General features: G+C 43.1%; 1 protein-coding gene across 2 annotated transcripts in view; it reads right to left on the bottom strand.

Moving 5' to 3' along the window:
• LOC144265952 (signal recognition particle subunit SRP54) overlaps nucleotides 1-19,676 on the bottom strand; it is a 77,117-nt gene that overhangs the window by 11,071 nt on the left and 46,370 nt on the right. The window contains exons 1-2 of one of the 2 annotated variants that reach the window (XM_077819048.1): nucleotides 18,166-18,278; nucleotides 7,564-7,740 (exon numbers count right to left, since the gene is read on the bottom strand). The exons of the other annotated variant lie outside the window; for it this stretch is intronic. Coding sequence (XP_077675174.1) covers nucleotides 7,564-7,740; nucleotides 18,166-18,258 — 270 coding nt within the window. The 5' untranslated portion in view covers nucleotides 18,259-18,278. Of the gene's footprint in view, nucleotides 1-7,563; nucleotides 7,741-18,165; nucleotides 18,279-19,676 lie in introns of those variants that run through there. 2 annotated transcript variants of the gene reach the window in all.

Genomic DNA, 19,676 nt, shown 5'->3' with positions numbered 1-19,676 from the left:
GATTTTCCAAAGGTGCCAAAAGTTCCCAAAAGCAATACAAACTAGGATGTAGAGAACAGCTAGTTTGCAAGTGACTAAGAGAGACCTTCCAGAGTCAGATGAACAGAATTACCACAGAATAGCTCTCTCTATATAAAAGTCTTACTCTAACTGAAGTAGCTTTAAACGTATTGAATAATACTAGAAAAAATGGCACTTAAAATAAGACTTATTAACAAGCATTGAGACAGTGCATTCCAATCCCCTATGCTCAAAGAAATCTCAATGCTTTGACTGGGAGAATGGGGGTGGAAAAGTACTTTGTTCTTCTAATAGAATTTATCAGATTTGCATTAGAAGATGCAATTAGTGATTAATGTTGCAAATCTTGTTTCATTTCTATTAAATACACACACAAACCCTCTCTATCTAAATTCACACAGAGAAGGAAGATGCAACTAAAATTAAAATTTACAAACATCTCAAGGAATATTCAGCTGTAGTAGTATACAGTTCTATTCCTAAGGAAGTTGAATTGTAGTAAGGAAGCTCACTCACTTGAAGAAATATTAGCCCTAGTAACTAAAAGACTCAAAAGGACATTTAATAAGAGCTCTACACATTGTGGACCCACCTAATTTTTTTAAAAAAAGAAACCCCACACATTCAGATTATTTTGGAGAGACAACATGGCAGCAAACTACCTGTCATGACAATAAGACCAACAAATCTAGTGTAACTACAGACTGTAATGGACTAACGACTTTAACACTGAACGATCAAAAAGAAGCCTAACATAATTTAGCCAAAGCAAAGCAACAATGTGTGTTGAGTCTAAGGATGGGGAGTGTATTGTATTTTTGTTGATACATTCCAAGAGAATTTCAGTGTTACTTGGCTTAGAACGTAAAATGTTTTAGTTAAACAAACTCCTTGAAGATTATGGTAAAGGACTTAGACAGCGTAGGTTCCCCACCCCACTCCCTCCTTCCATGAGCTGAAAAATCTTTAAGACCAATGATTATTTTGGGGTAGTTTATTTTTGACTTCCTTGTGCACTCAATGCATGGCCTTGGCTTTGCTTTTATTTTACTGTCTGACCGACTCACAGATTTATTTACTATTCGTATTGTAGTAGAGCCTGGGAACCCTAATGATGGACTAGGACCCCACTCTGCTAGGCGCTGTACAAACACAGAACAAAAAGAATGTCCCAGCTCTAAGCAACTTGTAATCAAGATACAAACAAGAGACAGGCAAACAGATGAGGAAGTACAAGGAAACAATATTAGTCAGTATGATAGACCGTGGCCTGAGCTCATCAGCAGCCTAACCACTTAAGTCTTTTTATATGAAACAAAATAAATTAAGGACATTTTTGGAGGAGAATAATGAGGTAGTTTTGAAGATTCTATGGGGAGCTCCTTCCAAGCATAAGCAGCAGCATGAGAGAATGAGAAGGTCATGCCTGACTAATCTAATCGCCTTTTATGATGAGATTACTGGTTCTGTGGATGAAGGGAAAGCAGTGGATGTATTGTTTCTTGACTTTAGCAAAGCTTTTGACACGGTCTCCCACAGTATTCTTGTCAGCAAGTTAAGGAAGTATGGGCTGGATGAATGCACTATAAGGTGGGTAGAAAGCTGGCTAGATTGTCGGGCTCAACGGGTAGTGATCAATGGCTCCATGTCTAGTTGGCAGCCGGTATCAAGTGGAGTGCCCCAGGGGTCGGTCCTGGGGCCGGTTTTGTTCAATATCTTCATAAATGATCTGGAGGATGGTGTGGATTGCACTCTCAGCAAATTTGCGGATGATACTAAACTGGGAGGAGTGGTAGATACGCTGGAGGGGAGGGATAGGATACAGAAGGACCTAGACAAATTGGAGGATTGGGCCAAAAGAAATCTGATGAGGTTCAATAAGGATAAGTGCAGGGTCCTGCACTTAGGATGGAAGAATCCAATGCACCGCTACAGACTAGGGACCGAATGGCTAGGCAGCAGTTCTGCGGAAAAGGACCTAGGGGTGACAGTGGACGAGAAGCTGGATATGAGTCAGCAGTGTGCCCTTGTTGCCAAGAAGGCCAATGGCATTTTGGGATGTATAAGTAGGGGCATAGCGAGCAGATCGAGGGACATGATCGTTCCCCTCTATTCGACATTGGTGAGGCCTCATCTGGAGTACTGTGTCCAGTTTTGGGCCCCACACTACAAGAAGGATGGGGATAAATTGGAGAGAGTCCAGCGAAGGGCAACAAAAATGATTAGGGGTCTGGAACACATGACTTATGAGGAGAGGCTGAGGGAACTGGAATTGTTTAGCCTGCAGAAGAGAAGAATGAGGGGGGATTTGATAGCTGCTTTCAACTACCTGAAAGGGGGTTCCAAAGAGGATGGCTCTAGACTGTTCTCAATGGTAGCAGATGACAGAACGAGGAGTAATGGTCTCAAGTTGCAGTGGGGGAGGTTTAGATTGGATATTAGGAAAGACTTTTTCACTAAGAGGGTGGTGAAACACTGGAATGCGTTACCTAGGGAGGTGGTAGCATCTCCTTCCTTAGAGGTTTTTAAGGTCAGGCTTGACAAAGCCCTGGCTGGGATGATTTAACTGGGAATTGGTCCTGCTTCGAGCAGGGGGTTGGACTAGATGACCTTCAGGGGTCCCTTCCAACCCTGATATTCTATGATTCTATGAATGAACAAAGGTGCTTGTTTGAAAATTTAACAAATGGGTGATGGAGGCGAGAGCTGACATTTTGATAGTGAATGAGAGTTAACAGGTAGGATGGGAAACGTCACAAAGGGCCCTGAAAATAAAAACAAGCCATCTTATGTTTGATGCATAGAGAAGGGAAAGCCAGTGGAGGGATACAAAACAGAGGCATCATGGTCAAAGCAATGGGTTAGGAAAATGATCTTTGCAGAAGCATTCAGAATGGGTAGAGCAAGATTGCATTTGTCAAGTCCAGAGAAAAGGACGATGTAGTAAAACAAGATGTGAGATGATGTGAGCGTGGATAAGAGTTTTAGCTGTGTAGATGGATAGAACATGCCATGTATCTTACAGATGATACACAGAAAAAAAAACCAGCAAGATTTAGACACTCTGGATACGAGGACCTAGAGAGGTGCAAGTCCACAGTGATCGAGAAAGAAAGTAGCAGGGAGGGGGGCTTGAGGGAAGACTCAGAGCTCTGGTTTAGCCATGTTAAGCATGACCTTATGATTAGACATCATTGAAGAGAAGCCAGAGACAGGCAGAGATTTTAGTTAGGACAGAAGGTGGCAGGCCTGGAAGTCATCAGCATAGAGGTGGCTGTTGAATTTACTCATGAAATTACCTAGAGATAAGGTGTAGAGAGTAGAAAAGGGAACCAAGGAGAGAGCCCTGTGGACCACACAAAGTTGGAGGGGGGAAATTAGGAGGATCCTCTGGAAACAAGAAGCTGAAGGAGCAATTAGGGAGGTAGAAGAACCCGGAGAAAACAGAGTCAGAGCAGTCAAGGGAAGACAATATTTCAAGGAAAAGAGGATGGTAGATGGTGTCAAAGGTGGCTGGTAAGTCAAGGAGGATGAGAGTGGAGTACTGGTTCTGGGTTTTGAGTAGGAAGGGGTAATTAGAGAGACTGAGTTGATACAGTTTCTTTCCTTGGACTTGGCTATTTCTTCAGATAATCTTTGAAAATCTAAGCTTAAAGCTTGTCAGCTAAGGGAAAGTGGTCATTTTCAGTTTAGTTCTAAAACATTCAGTAAGTGTTTTGGCTTAATTATACTTTCTCTGCAATATAAAAAAAGTGTTTCCCTCAACTCAGTAGAGGAGCCAACACCAGCTGGGCTCCAAAATTTTATGATGCAGAATTTCCAAAGTACTAAAATGTTCTATAAGGTAAATTGGACCAGAAGCTGCTATTATTTGCAACATAGTTTTTAGTACCCCAACTGGGATAATGAGTTGTAGACATGCTGGTCCCAGCAAACTGACTATTTATTTGTGTGTATAGAAATCCTACAATATAAAACATTTTTAAAGCAGCTGTTTGCAAAAACATCACAGCTCAGCTTGGACTAGTTTGTCCTCATCTCATTTGGGATACAGAAAACATACCTCAGATAATAGCAACCCTTCGTCGAGTTTACCTTTATTGAAATTGTTAAAATGAAGCTTCTTTCATAAAAGAAAAAAAGGAGTGAAAACAACCAGTGCTCCACAAGCCACAGAATTCTTTTAATTCAAAAAGTTAATAAAAAACTAAGGATTACATAGTAATGGGGGGGGGGGGGGCGGGGAACCAATCTCAACTTTGGCACACTTCATGTTCCTTAGTGTATACAAATCTGTAACCAGGAAGCAAGAAAAGGAACTCCTCACACTATTTTCATCTACCATGCATCTTTGAACGTACTTTGAACACGTCAGTTTGTAGAGTGGTGTGTCTCTGGGCTTGTCTACGCTTACATTTTATAGCGCTCTAACTTGCTGGCTCAAGGGTGTGAAAATCACCCCCAAGCGCAGCAAGTTTGAGTGCTTTAAAGCGCTAGGTCTGCACAGGCTCCGAGCGCTAGAAACTGCGCTCCCAGCACTCGGAGCTGTTCCCCTCGTGGAGGTGGATTACCAGAGCGCTCTCCCAGCGCTCACGCGTGACCACACTCTCACTTCAAAGCGCTGCCATGAGAGCTACCGCGACAGCGCTTTGAAGTTTCTAGTGTAGACGTAGCCTGTACCCTCACTACAGCTGGCTCTCCAGTGCCTTCCCTCAACACAGTACAGATGGGAGAGTGCTATTCAAAGGAATACAAGTACTGGCCATGTACTTTTCTTAAAGGCCTTATCCAAAACCCATTAAATTCCATTGGACTCTTTTCACTGACTTCAGTGGGCTTTGGATCATGCGCTAAGAAGTGGCTTTCTGGAGTGGACTGAAAAGAAAACAATCTTTTTGTACTTTATGTAGGAGAAGGCAGTTCACCTGTACTCCTAGCCTTGCATACAATGTCCCATCATTCATCCTGGCCTGGCCTCCTGCTGATTGCGGATAGTTGGGAACATTTAAATGAGAGATTTGCATTGGGAAAGACCAGGATAGATTCTGAGTGGTTGAGGATAACTTTGACTCAGAATAATACTTGAATACAGGCATAAATCTGTGACCTCCTTAGCCAGTACTGAGTGACTCATGCTACGCTCCCCACAGACTCCCTAAAGAAATAGGATATGAGCAAGCCTAAGAACTGCCCTTTAATTAAAGCACTTTTACTTAATATACTCTCATGTTTAGTAAGTTGCACGCTTTACATGTTTTTGTTCCTTATCCCATCCTTTGTCCACTCCAGCCAATATTCATGTTCCTCTTTCCCAAATGAAGACAAGCTTCAGCCCAATAATAGAGTTCAAAGCTACAAATCCATTATGGATTAACTCCACAGTTTCCCTTGTAATTTGCGTTTGTCCCAATTTCTGTTCCCCACATACCCTCTTCCCTTTTGCTGAAGTTCCAGTTTTCCAACCTGGCCTCTCTCATACCCACAATTTCTCTCTTTCCCACCTAGTTTAACTCAAAGCCCATGGAAAAGAGAAATGTGATCTACAGCCCCTTCCCACAGCTACCCTCTAATTAACCAAACCCTATGGCAACAACACTTTTTCAGGAAGAAACAAGCAGAATACCCATACCAAAACCAGGATACTCCTTGTGGGAGCCCCACCAGTAAAGCTCTTCATTGGAGTCTGTAGCCAGACAGCCAGCCCCACCCCCCTCAGACCAGCATTGCTGGAAACACAGGAGGAAGCCGGAACAGGGCACTTAACATATATTCCAGCACAGCCTTTGAAGCTGTGAAAGCACAGGTGTGCTGCTGCAATGTGCCTCTGGGAACAAATACAACGATTAAGCTCACAGCAGGCAGAGGCTCCGTGACAGACATGGCTCTTAGCCCCTACTAAATAGCGTGATGCACACACACCAACATCCTAGGTGGGAAAATATTTACCCTGATAAAAGAAATGTCCAGTAGTCGACACTTATTGTTTCTCTCCCTTGCAAGTGTAAACTACTCTTGCGAAAGCTGGCGTCACCCAGACAGACCAGCCTCAATTTGGCATAAGAAAGGAGAAAGAGAATAAAGGAGTACAGAGGTATAAGTAGGGGACCTACAGCACCATGATTTTTGAGTGCTTTTCACTATCTATCTGCCGGTCAGATAAGTGACAGCCTCCCAAGGCTTCTGCAGCTAAGAGGGTCCCTAAGCCTTGTCCCTTATTCGTCTTTCCGCGGAATTGAGTGACCGATCCTGGCTTGGCACCGCTGGAATCAAGAGATGCAAGGAGGGTAAGAAGCACCCACACCTGATCTCCTATCTTTAGTGTACACATATTTTGAAATAGAGCTCTATACTTTGTTTTCTTTCTTTGGGATTGTGGCTTCAGTTTTGTAACTTGTTTGTGTGTGTAACATCTCTACATTTAAATAAGTAGGCACTAGCAATTTTGTAACCACATGATTAGAATCTAGCTTAATAAATTTTGGTAACCATTTATGCATAAGCCTGACTTGTTTTCTCTGGTTTACTGTAAAGCAGCCAACACAATTAAAGAACCTCAGCCGTTTTGGCTCTAAAGCCTGGCCATTAGGTGAGAGTGCTAAGAGCCTAGCGTTGAGTTGTGCCGCCTCCACGGGGCAAACTCTTGGGGCGCCTGTCAGTCAATCCTGGCTGCCCGCTGCGAAGGAGCTCTGAGCTCTAGCAGTTAAAGTCACGGGTGGTTAGGACCTTGGGGCATCCATCAGCCTAGCCCGGGCTGCCCGCCGCAAAGGGACAGTGCGTCCTAGCGGTTAAAGTCATGGATGGTATAAACGGGCATAGCTGGCACCTCACCAAACATCCTTGGCCGTCGGCTAACAGAGTCGGAGTTCTTTAAGATGTGATGGGTGTATTGACACAGTGGTATGGTTGGCTGGTTAGTTCCTCCAATGTGCCATCACTCAGTGGCTAGAGCATAGTAGCACACACTCCAATGGATTGAGACAAGCAAGTATCTCCTCCTGTGTACCTATACTTCCTGGGTTACTGACACCACAGTGAACTTATTCAAGACAAAGTATTAAAGACAGTGTTCTACCCTTCCAACCCAACATGAATTAGTGGGGATCAGGAAAATATGGAAAGTTTAATTAAAATGTAGATGTTGAACTTGATGTAGTCTAACAACATACTTCAAAATATATTTTTGGTATTTTCTGAAACATCTCAATTTTTTCATTTTATTTTTGCAAGTTCTCTACTGTTCCCTTTTATTATACTGGAGTTGCTCACTGTGTAAAACCTGGGGGTGCTACAGCACCCACACATCCCTAGTTCCCCGCCTATGTGAACTCCTTAACGGTTAACCGTTTAACCGATAGAATTTTAATAGGTTACATGGTTACTATTTTTAAACCCTATTTACATCCCTAACTGTAATTGGCTAAAATAAAATAGAAGTCAGATTTGAATTCAATAATTATTTTTGTTTCTTCCAAGTGCAAAAAGTGGTTGTCACTTTTCCAGTAAATGGCAAATGAAATAAAGAATTATCTGTAACAAACCTACAGGATCAACAGAAGGCAAGAGGTCTTTTTTTTCTTGCACCGGATCTTCTTCATCTGTGCTATATTCTTCCATGGTTTCTCCACTTGCAAAGTGAATGACCCTTCTTGGGATTTTCTTGTTTTTTCCTATGATCCCCAGTTCCACATTCTCAAAGCCTCTATCGCCATTTGAGTGCAGCTGTAACAAAGAAAATAATGGTTTCAAAAACACAAGTTTCTGCAGGACAAGCAGTGAAACTGGAGGCTTGGTTCTTTCAAATATCTGTCAGCTCATCTAAAGTAGCAGAGATCACTGAGAGCTTTTCTGAAAATTGAGGTGGAGTTTGTTTTTCAAGTGATGCAGCTGTAAGGTAGCATTTCCCAAACTTATTAAAGCTGAGCTCTCCATTTCAAGAAAGCTAAATTAATCACATTCACTTCAACCCTGCCATCACTACAAGTTATATTGTGTAGATCTTCACTACATAGAATCATAGAATATCAGGGTTGGAAGGGACCTCAGGAGGTCATCTAGTCCAACCCCCTGCTCAAAGCAGGACCAATCCCCAATTACATGGCACATCCTTTCTTTTCTCTACATGCTTTGGTGAACAATGAAATATTTAATGTTGACATTTAAAATATCATCATTGGCATCTGAGTTAACACTCATTGAAATGAATTGAGGTCAGAATTCTTAACTGTTTCAGGCTCTTTGCAAATTCAGGCAGACAACTCTTTCACATAACATTCAATTCATGTTTGCAAGGTATCCTTCAAAACCATGAGAATTAAGGTTGACACACTGAAAAACAATGGAAAGGCCTGTCCATGGTCTCCCCCTTTCACACACACACACACAGTTTAGTCCTTCAGGCCTACCCCGAGGAGGGGTCACAACCCACGCGTTGAAAAATGCTGTTGTAAGGGATGAAATCAGGATAGAGTGATTTAAATGAAAACCATTTAAATAACCAATTGTCATCATGACCTAAATCAGCAACCATACAACCTTGATTTTAATCATGTTTTGTATTTGTACTTGTTAGTTCTTTTCCTAAAGAAAAATAGTTGATTCTCATTGGCTGGTAACTATAAAAACATGTTGATTTGCAAACAGACTTTACACTAAATCTGAGGCTTATTTTTTTTTTTTTTAAACCAGGAGGATACACTGTGCCTATATACATTTATTTAATTATACAGCTCAATTTCAATTAATTTTCATTTCTTATTTTTTACATTATTATGTTAGAAAGTAGCAAATTATACACTTAATTACTAGACTATTTTTACTTGCAATATATGCAATTAAAAGAGCTCAAAACAGCATTTAAATTTTATTATTAATTATTATTAAATAAAATTCCTTAAAATTTGCCGCACACTAGAAAAAAAACGTTATCAAAACATGTTTTGCATTTAAGAATCAACTGATTTATTAAACTAGGAATTATTATCTGCAGTTAGTGAATTGAACTGATTGTTTCTGGTCTCACCATGTCCTTCCAAATTATAGAAACAGTATATCTCATCCTCTCATACCTAGTTTTCATTCATATATTGGAAGAGGAAAATGAGCTTTTCAGCTTCTTCAAACTCCCAACTGGTATCTTAGGGCTCATCTACACTTGAAATGCTGCTGCAGCAGCGCTGCTGTAGCGCTTCAGCGTAGACACTACCTACGCAGATGGGAGGGGTTCTCCCATCAGCACAGGCACTCCACCTCCCCAAGAGGCAGTACCTAGGCCAACTGAAGAATTCTTCCGTCAATCTAACACCATCTACACTGGGCATTCGGTCGGCTTACCTACGCCGGTCGGGGGGGTGGGGTGGATTTTTCACTCCTCTGAGCAACGTAGTTAAGCCAACTTCATTTTCTCAGTATAGACCAGGCTTTAAGTATTAATGAGCTAGTCACTGAACTGAACTAGTTGAATAAGCTGAAATGAAGAGAATATTCTCTCTGCTCCTACAGAAAAAGGCTATTGCTGTCAAACACTGGTTTAGCACATCAACAAATTCTGGTACCAGGTGCTTATCCAGTGACTTCAACAAGTTCAGTGGTTTGATTCTCTTTAAAACCTGGCAGCAAACATTACTGCTTAATATTTAAATTAAATACAAAAAAAAATGATTTCAATAGATAAGCTTAGGCCTTAACATAAATTGTCAATTTCAAATCTGAAAATAGGCTTATTAAAAAAAAATAAACTATATTTAATTTTACATTTAAAAGTCCAATTTAAATAAAAAATGTTTTAATCTATTTTTATCCACTCTGGATTAAACTAATTCCCTTTTATACAGATATCAAAAATATTAAATCTAGATAGTTAAGTGTATGATCTACATTATTATTCTTACTTCCCCTCCCCCCAAAATAGATGTTAAAAACTTCCCTGTTCTACTCAGTAAACATTTTTTACATCTCAAATCTTGCCCCCTTGCTTCTCTCACAAGACCTCAGCTACAGATAACAGAACTAATCTACTAACAGCACCTTTTTTAAAATTATGTTTCCAAGTCATTCAAACTCACCCAATAATATGGTCTTCAAAGATCAGATTTTTACTGCTATCCCCAATGATAACATTACTTCCATCCCAGAACAGATATCAGTTTGAAAATGAACTCCAAAGATTTGGAAAAGCAGGCAAGTCTAAAGATCAAACTGACACACAATGTAATTCTAAATAATTCTGAAATAAGTAAATCACAGCATATAAAAGAAAGAGAGAAAGCTGAACTTTACAGTACCATCAGAATTAATTGTTAAGCAGATATCTTCCAACACACATGCCACCAAACAGTGGAAAGGAATTTCATGCTGCTTTTATTTCTCAACAATCTGAATTCAACACCTCAATCCCAACACGTATAGAGAAGATGCCAGCAAGAAGATGAGTTTCCATACACTTAATGGGACTGCATAGATCTGTAAGTTTTAGACACATTTTCACAACAGAAGGAACATACTAGGTCCTTTAGAGACAGGAAGACAAGGTCTCTGACATGAAGAGCTAGCAATCTATATGAGCAACATACAAGAACGGTATACAACAAAAAGCAATATGATTGAACAGTTGCATGCAGTGTTGGTCCCACGATATTAGAGAGACAAGGTGGGTAAAGTAAAGAGTTGGTCCACCTTTGTCTCTATGATTGAGCAGTGACATTTAGAACACTATTTGTTAATTACATGAATGGAACACAAAAATGTCAACATACATAAAGGCTTACAGAAAACATAACATTCTGTACAGTGAAAAAAAATCCAGCCTATTATGTTGTGAGAGAGTCCCTCTACTCTACAAAAAAGTAGTTATTTAAAATATTAACCAAAGCTAGCAACAGAAAAATTCACCACCATACTAATGCTCAAAAAACAAAAAATCCTTACAGTCACAATGCAGCTGAACAAAAGACGAGTTTCTATCAGGTGGTTTGGAGGATTCTTTCAGATACAAACAAGATTCATATCTTTAACGTGAACAGATAAAATCTCTTCTGCCTTGGCAGTATAAAGCTTATTAGTGCTAATGCAGCATAATTTTAGCTGTGTCGGTTCTAGGATATGAGACACACAAGATGGGTGAGGTAATATCTTTTATTGGACCAATTTCTGTTGGTGAGAGAGACAAGCTTTAGAGACACGCTGAGCTCTTCTTCCAGTCTGGGAAAGATACTCTAAGTGTCACAGCTAAATGCCAGGTGGAACAAATTGTTTAGCATAAGTAGACAAACACTGGATTTATGGTTTATTACTACAATCTGTAACCCACTAACCCTCCCTCTTTTCTTCCCATGACTGCATATGCGTTAAGGGCCACTCTGCCTTGAATGGTCACTTAGCACATATTCTAACTACTTATGCTAAACAAGTAATTATGCATTTGGTTTGTAACAGTTGTCAATTTTCCTTTGCATGTTTGCGGCACAGTTTACACCAATTACATTAAAGCGGCAGTAGTCTAATGGGTTGGGGGGAAGGGGCTTATATTCAGTGAAAATGTTGGAATCCTGCATCCCAATGCCCAGAGCCACTCCCCAAAATTCCAGGATCTGGAAGTTAAATTTGTGGATAAATAAGTTTGTCCTATCTCTGTAAAGGCACAATAAGAAATCCCTGTCCTTCTAAGATCACTTCCTGTTAGTTTGTGTAGTTTGGGTTATCCTTAAACTAGCCCCTCACAATTAACCAGTAACATTCTGTTGAATAAAAAGACTGTGCCCTATGTTTTGGGATTTTAAGCACTGATCAGTATTTATGTAAGTAAGTAATACACACCTGTATGTAAGACACAGGAGGTAACTCTTCTGTGCTACCTGGCACAGGTGAGGCCTCAGGCTGAGTACTGCACCCATTCTGGGCGCCTCACTTAAAGAAAGATGCGGACAAATTCAAGAGAGTCCAGAGGACAGCAACACATGATAAAAAGTTTAGAAAATCTGACCTGTGAGGAAAGGTTACAAAAATTGAGCATGTTTAGCCTTGAGAAAAGAAGACTATAGGGGGACCTGATAATGTTCAAATATACTCAGGGCTATTATAAAGAAGACAACAATTATTCTCTATATCCACTGAAGGTAGGACAAGAAGTAATCAGCTTAATCTGCAGCAAGGGAGACAGGTTAGATTTTAGGAAAAACAACTATAAGGATAGTAAAGCACTGGGATAGGTTTCAAGAGATGTTTTGGAATCCCTGTCATTAGAGGTTTTTAAGAATAGGTTAGACAATACTTGTCAGGAATGGTCCAGGAAAGAATGCTTGGTCCTGTCTAAGCACAAAGGGCTGGACTAGATGACCTCGAGGTCCCTTACAAGCCCTGCATTTCTATGATTATATAAATTTTAAACAACATTTAGACTGAAATTCTGTTCTAATGTACTAAACGCTTCACAGACATGCAAGACAAGTCCCTATCCCACAGATTTTACAGTCTAAACAGACAAAGGAAAAAAGTGGGGGAGAAGAGAAGACAAACCAATTTATTTTTTACTATTACATTCAGGTTGTATGATCTCAGCTTAACTTTGATAAGTCAAAACCTATGAAAATGCTGTCTCTAATGTCAAAATATTTAATGTGAAAGTGCTTAGTTTGTATAACTTCACTGTCTTGTGCTACTTCAAGATTAGCTTCAGTTCTTTCAAATCCATACAATTATGAAGTCAGGGATGAAATCACTTGAATCTACCAAGAATGTATTCCCTTCACTACTTTAAACAAGAGATCTAGTAAATACTGCATCTGTAAAGCCACATGAATGTCATTTAAAAACACACTGCAGCACCAGGAAGTAAATCAAATTTTTTTCAACAGTTTTGCTGTACATTAACTAGTAGAATTTACAATGTAAATCCCTGTAAGTCTAAAGTCTACATACACAGATGCTCTTCCACTGTTGTTCTTCTCCTTTCCCCATCTCTGTGCTTACAAATGGTACAAATGCTTAGAATAAAAATGGTTAGCTGGCAACTCATGAATGAGGTCTCCTACTAATTCTCAACCCATAGGTAATCTATTTTGAATAATGAAGAAAACCTGTTCAGTTGTTTGAGAATCAGACATTAAACTAAACAGGTACATTTGAAAAAGTATTTATTGAAACAGCTTTTCTATTTTGGCTTCTTTTAACTAAAGTTAAAAGATTACCTTAACATCTACAACAGAGGTGGGCAAACTTTTTGGCCCAAGGGCCACATCTGGGTATGGAAATTGTATGGCAAACCATGAATGCTCACAAAACTGGGGGTTAGGGTGCAGGCTCTGGGGTGGGACCAGAAATGAGGAGTTCAGGGTGCAAGAGGGTGTTCCAGGCTGGGTCTGAGGGGTTTGGCGGGTGGGAGGGGGAATTGGGGCAGGGGGTTGGGGTGCAGGAGGGGGTCGGGGTGCAGGCTCTGGGCGGCGCTTACCTCAAGCAGCTCCTAAAAGCATCAGCATGTCCCCTCTCCAGCTCCTACATGGAGGCACAGCCAGGCGACTCTGTACGCTGCCCTGTCTTCAGGCACTTGGGGCAAGGGCAGTATACGAAGCCCCCTGGCTGCCCCTACACTGTTGTAGAAGCAGCAGTGATCTGTATGCTATGTATAACCTGTATGTTCAAAAGGTCTGTTATATCTCTTCCCCCCCTGCCCCCCCACTTTTGAACAGCTCCCAGGTAGACAAGGTGTCTGGGACTAATTAGGCAGCGCTCACACACCCAATGCATGGACACTGTCCAAGGTGGAGTGTGACCAACCAGACACGGCCAAGTCACATCTAGTAGCAGGCCATGAGGAGCAGGTCCTTAAAAGGGGAAGGGGCCATGTGCTCAGGAGTGCACTCACAAGCCTGTACCTCCTGTGAAGGCCCTTCGCCCAGACCGCCTGGCCAGTGGTTTGCCATTGTGCCCCAGGAAGACTTACTTTCATCACACCGTCCATCGCTGTGCTGTGGGACACTTACCTTAAAGGATCCTGACATCTCCAGTGCCGTGCCTGTCCTGGGAGCGTGAGTCTGCGTCTGTGAGCGTGAGACCCTCTCCCACCCCTTCTTTTGAGGCTTAGCTATCAGTATAATAAACGTGCTGCTTTCTGCCAAACACTGGTGGGTCATTAATCCTCCCTAAGCTTACTAGCTGACCCAATTTTGGGTAACATACACATAGGAGCCAGACGGGGGACATGCTGCTGCTTCCGGGAGCCATGCAGAGTGGGGCCAGCCCCCAACGCCGCTCCCAGCTGGCATGCCGGAGCAGGGCAAGCCCCGGACCCTGCTCCCCAGCGGGAGCTCGAGGGCCAGATTAAAATATCTGGAGGGCCGGATGCTGCCCCCGGGGCCGTAGTTTTCCCACCCCTGATCTAAACCTTAACATTGCATTAAATTATAGAAGTCAGTAAATTCTAAGATAGTTTCCACAGTAGCCTTTACTGTAACTCCTGTGTATATGTATTACAATAGAGCTCTTTGTTACATATCCACACAATGACAATGCAATACACCATAGAAATTATAATAATGGAACTGCACTTGTCTGTGCTACTCCTACAGTAAAACTGTAATGATTCGATATTTATTATGTTTAAATTCCACTTTTCCACTACCCTTAAATGTATGTATGTAGCATTGTGCACTGCTACATCTATAAAGTAAAAATCCTACAATCTTAACATTTAATTAACACAGTAGTTTGCTTTTAGTGTTATTCAAATTCCATTCTTAAGAGGTTCATAGCTCAAAGAAATCAGTATCTAAACAATTTAAGAACATGGGAAGTGTGACTCAGACTAAATTAGTACACCTTGAAGGGGCTAAATATACCAGTGGATTATTACACTAGCTTTTCCATTGGTATACCTGAGCTCAAATCTTAAATTGGATCACAAGCAAAAATTAATTTAGTAGTCTCATCTCATTCGTGCACTTCATAAAAGCATCACACAACCAGCAGTTTGCTAAGAACAGTAGCCCAAGAACAGAATAGCAGAAGCAATAAAGACTTGGCAATTCTTTGTGCTTGTGATCTTCAACATATACCCCTTCCTATGCATCCACACAGCTAAAACTCTCACCCAAGCTCACATCATCTTGTGTCTAGATCACTATAATGACCTCTGCTCCAGCCTTGACAAATGCAATCCTCCCCCACTCATATCCATTCAGAATGCTAAGGCAAAGATCATTCTCCCAGCTCATCACTTTGACCATATCACCTCACTCTCTGCATCCAACCACTGGCTCCCCCTTCTCCATCAAATCACAGTATTTGTCTTTAGCTTCAAGGCCCTTCTCAACGTATTCCCGCCCCCATCATCTATCATATGCTTTATTAAGATGTCAACTCCTGTCTCTGCTCCATCAGCCTTCTCCACCTTACTTGTTTGCAAACAAGTATCTTTGTGCTCTCTCCCATGCTATCCCACAAAATTGGGAGCAGCTTCTTGTAAACATCTATGAAGCTACTTCATTGTGCTCTTTCAAATCCCTCCTTTAATATGACACCTGCACAAATCTTGACAATGGTTAGGCTCCTGACACACTGAAACTGCTGCCTATTATGCTGACCAATACAATCTCATTGTTTCCTTGTGTCTGTATCCATCTGTCTTATACTAGATTGTAAGCTATTTGCAGCAGGGATAGGGTGACCAGACAGCAAGTGTGAAAGATCAGGATGGGGTGGCGGGTAATAGAAGACTATATAAGAAAAAGACCCCAAAATCGGGACTGTCCCTATAAAATCGGGACATCTGGTCACCCTAGGCAGGGCTTTTTATTCTGGGCTTGTACAGTGCCTAGCACAATAGGGTCAGGATCCGTGACTGGCTCCTAGGTGTTACTGGAACACATATATAATAATAGAAGACTTGGGTGCTTTAGCAGAGCTGCAAGTAAGCTACCATGGCACCTGCTATAGTATGACTGACCTAAGACAGTGCTACAAGGCCTCCTCAGTTTCACATGTACTCAATTCACACATTTAAAGAAAAATGCCAACAGAAAAAAGTAATATGTAAACCAGGGCTGTGCATCAAATCTTTTCAATCCATCAGCCTCATCACTTGTTCAGATCAGAAGTCCTCAAAAATTCTGTACCAAAGAATGTCCTTACTTTGTTTCAGGTAAAACTTGTCAACCTACACAAGCCTCAGTATAGGACAAAAGATCTAAAATGAGAGCGAAACAAAGATCAGGAAGCTTAAAGGAACACTGAAAAAGTTGGCAGGCTTTAGTGAGAAATATTTCCATACACACTACCTTCTAATGCCTTTATTGATCCTATTTTCTTTTGTTGTTGGGTTTTTGGGGGGAGGTTTGCATCTTTTTTAACATTTCAACTGAATTTAATAAGTTTTCTACTGAGGGCAGCAACCATCAAAACACAAGAACTGAAAACAGCTAGTGGCTGGCTATAAAAGTGAAACTCTGAAATGCAAAAAGTAAACAAAGCATGGAGTAGTAAAAGAGCATATTAGGTTTCTTTGGGGGGGCGTAAATGTTCACTTTTGGTCATCTCAGATTTTACTAGTAGCAGAGGTAAGGAAATTTGTCGGGTTAATGACTATTTTTAAGAAGTAATGTCCTTTATATGTAAGATGGCTATATCTCAATACACTTGCCAAGTTAGCACCACAGCTTGCTGAAAGCTGAAACCTGTCTTAATTTAAAATTTATCAAACTCATTTGTAACAGGCGTTATTTACTGAGTGAAACACAAGAAATCTGGGCCAGTGCAGATGTCTGAAGTGTTTAAAAAAAGGGAGCACTGTCCCCTCTGAACAAAATGAAGCAATTAATATTCTAGTATAAAACCTGAGACAGGTGAAGACCTAGTAAGCTTCCAATTTCCCCAGTGCTACTCATGAGCCTGGATTCTGCAAAATCTTCCATGTGCAGAACTCTTAATGAATTCACTGGGAATTCTATGTTGGAGGGCTTGCAAGATAAGGCCTGTGAATCAGGTATCACTTGGGGCCACCACCTCCACAATGCTGCTGCCCCCTGTTGTAAGAGATTAAAAAAAAATTGACAAGATAACACTATCCCACCAGCCAGTCATTATTATACCAAAGCCAAAAACTACATTGACTTCACTTGCATACCCCCACCCAGTTACACTGTTTAGCTAGTTTTGCCAGAAAAAAGTCTTTGTTCACAACCTAAATGGAGTGAAAACGAATTAAAGTTCTATTTTTTTTTGGGGGGGGGGGGAGGGGAAGGAAGCAAAAGCATGACATGCATTGTAGTAAATGGTTGCACTGCTTTGGCAAGCAAGAAAACAAAATGTAAGCTAGGAGAAATACTGAGCTTCTCACACTTAAATCAAAATCCAAGAGACATATTTTGCCCACAATCCAACCCTACCAACCACTTGCGAGGAACCACTTGCCATCACCTATTAAACTCTACAGAGCCATCCCCTGTAGGGTTTCAAATAAGCCTTGACAAGAGTGGACAGCCATATTTCAAATCAATCATGAAGTTATTGAAGCAATCATTTATGGAAGAGGTCCAATTTTCTAAAGGTGGGAGGAAAAGCCATAGGAAAGGATCTTCAAGCTATACATTACAAAGTAAAACAATGTTGTGTCTATATATATTTGACAACTGTGTTAAGCCACAGGAAGAGGCAAGTAACGTCTAGGGCTTGGGAGGCTATTATTTTATTACCATCAAAATAAACAAAAAATGTGCAGTTATGTAGCATCTTCTATCCAAGACTCTCCAAGCACTTTACAAACATTGACGACCTCCGCTCCCACGCCAGCCCTGCGGGGCAGGGAATCACTACCCTGTGGTGGCACAGGCGGGCCATGGAGCCGTGGAAAGGTGATTTGCTGAGGACCACACACAGGAAGCGCTGGAAAAAGAACCCAGGAGTCCTGACTCCCAGACCCCTGGCTGTGGCTACGGACCCACGCCACCCGCCTTTGCTCCCCTAGGGGCCGGGCAGCCTCTGTGGCGGGCAGCAGCTGCCTCACTGGCCCTCGGAAGAACAGAGAACAGGGTCCGGCCAGTCCCCCCAGGGGTGGTGTTAGGTGGCCGGGCCCAGCCCGGCCCGGCCAGCCCCTCCCTTGTGCGGGGCGGGGAATGAGGGCTCAGCCGGTGCCTAAGCTCCTGGGGAAGCCGGTCTCACCTGCTCCTGTTCCATAGCGCCGGGGGCAACGGGGGATGCGGTCCCGGCTGGGGAGGCGCAGTACAGGGTGATAGCGGAGAGACCCTGCTCCATACCACCGCCAGCGCGCGGAGTCCGCCCGGCCCTGGGAAGTGAGGTCACGAGCGGCCCCGCCCGCCGCACGCACCCCCGGAGCGCAAGGGCGGGGAGAGAGGCCGTTGCCAAGCAACCGGCTGGGCCTGGCACCTCCTGCGGCGGGGTGCGGAACAGCGTCCGTCCCTGCAACCCCGGATATGGCCTGGCTGCACAGCCAGGGCGCCGCGCGCCAGGGATCCCCCGAACGCAGGACCCCCCCCCCCCCATAGCCGGGCCTCCCCGCGCGCCAGAGATCACTCAACCCAGGACCCTCGCCCCGCCGCCAGAGACCCACCCCCAGAGCCAGGCTCCCCCACTGCCAGAGACCCCTCCCCTCAGTCAGCATCCCCCTCGCCGGCACCAGAGACCGGCCCCCGTAGGCGGGACCCCTGCTGCCAAGCAGAGACCCACCCTCACAGCCAAGCCCGCCCCGCCTCTAGAGGCCACACCCTCCCCCCCATAGCCGGAACCCGCGCCGCCAGAGACCCACCCCCATAGCCAGGCCACCCACCCTCACAGTCAGCCCCCCCACCCCCAGAGACCCACCCCATAGCCAAGCCCGCCCCACCTCTAGAGGTCACACCCTCCCCCCCATAGCCGGAACCCGCGCCGCCAGAGACCCACCCCCATAGCCAGGCCACCCACCCTCACAGCCAAGCCCCGCACCACCACACTCACAGTCAGCCCCCCCGCCCCCAGAGACCCACCCCATAGCCAAGCCCGCCCCACCTCTAGAGGTCACACCCTCCCCCCCATAGCCGGAACCCGCGCCGCCAGAGACCCACCCCCATAGCCAGGCCACCCACCCTCACAGCCAAGCCCACCACCACCTCCAGAGACTCACCCCCCATAGATGCACCACCACCACCATCCCCCCCAGCTGCCATCCCAACAGCCAGACCCCACAGCCAGGACCTCTGCTGCCAGAAACCCACCCCCATAGCCAGGCAACCCACACTCACAGCTGGACCACTTGAAGTCACTACCACCCACCTTCACAGCCAGACCCGCCACCGCCACCCACCTCCCACAGCTGATACATATTCACTGTATAAATAGAATACCCTTTGATATGGAATAATTAATTTAGGTTATTACAGTATTGTTATTTATTTGCTTAGCAGGTACCCTTATCCAGGGCAACTTACAGTGCATACGAAGTATTATAGTTAAGCACAAGTACAAAAATGTTTACAAATAAGAGCAAGAGGTTTTGTTTGTTGTCATAGTTGATGTCTGATTGTTCTTAAAACATAAAAATAAAACTCGATACTTTGAGTTCTTGATACAATATGGTAGCAGACTACAAATGCAGAACAGAGCATATGTTTAAAATGTAGAGTGCAACATAGCAAAAGGGCACAGGTCTGTTGCTACTAATGAGCATCTACTGTACG

The sequence above is a fragment of the Eretmochelys imbricata genome, chromosome 6 (assembly GCF_965152235.1).
Source record: "Eretmochelys imbricata isolate rEreImb1 chromosome 6, rEreImb1.hap1, whole genome shotgun sequence".
In the NCBI taxonomy this organism is placed as follows: domain Eukaryota; kingdom Metazoa; phylum Chordata; order Testudines; family Cheloniidae; genus Eretmochelys; species Eretmochelys imbricata.
This window is presented reverse-complemented; position numbering and strand designations above follow the sequence as displayed.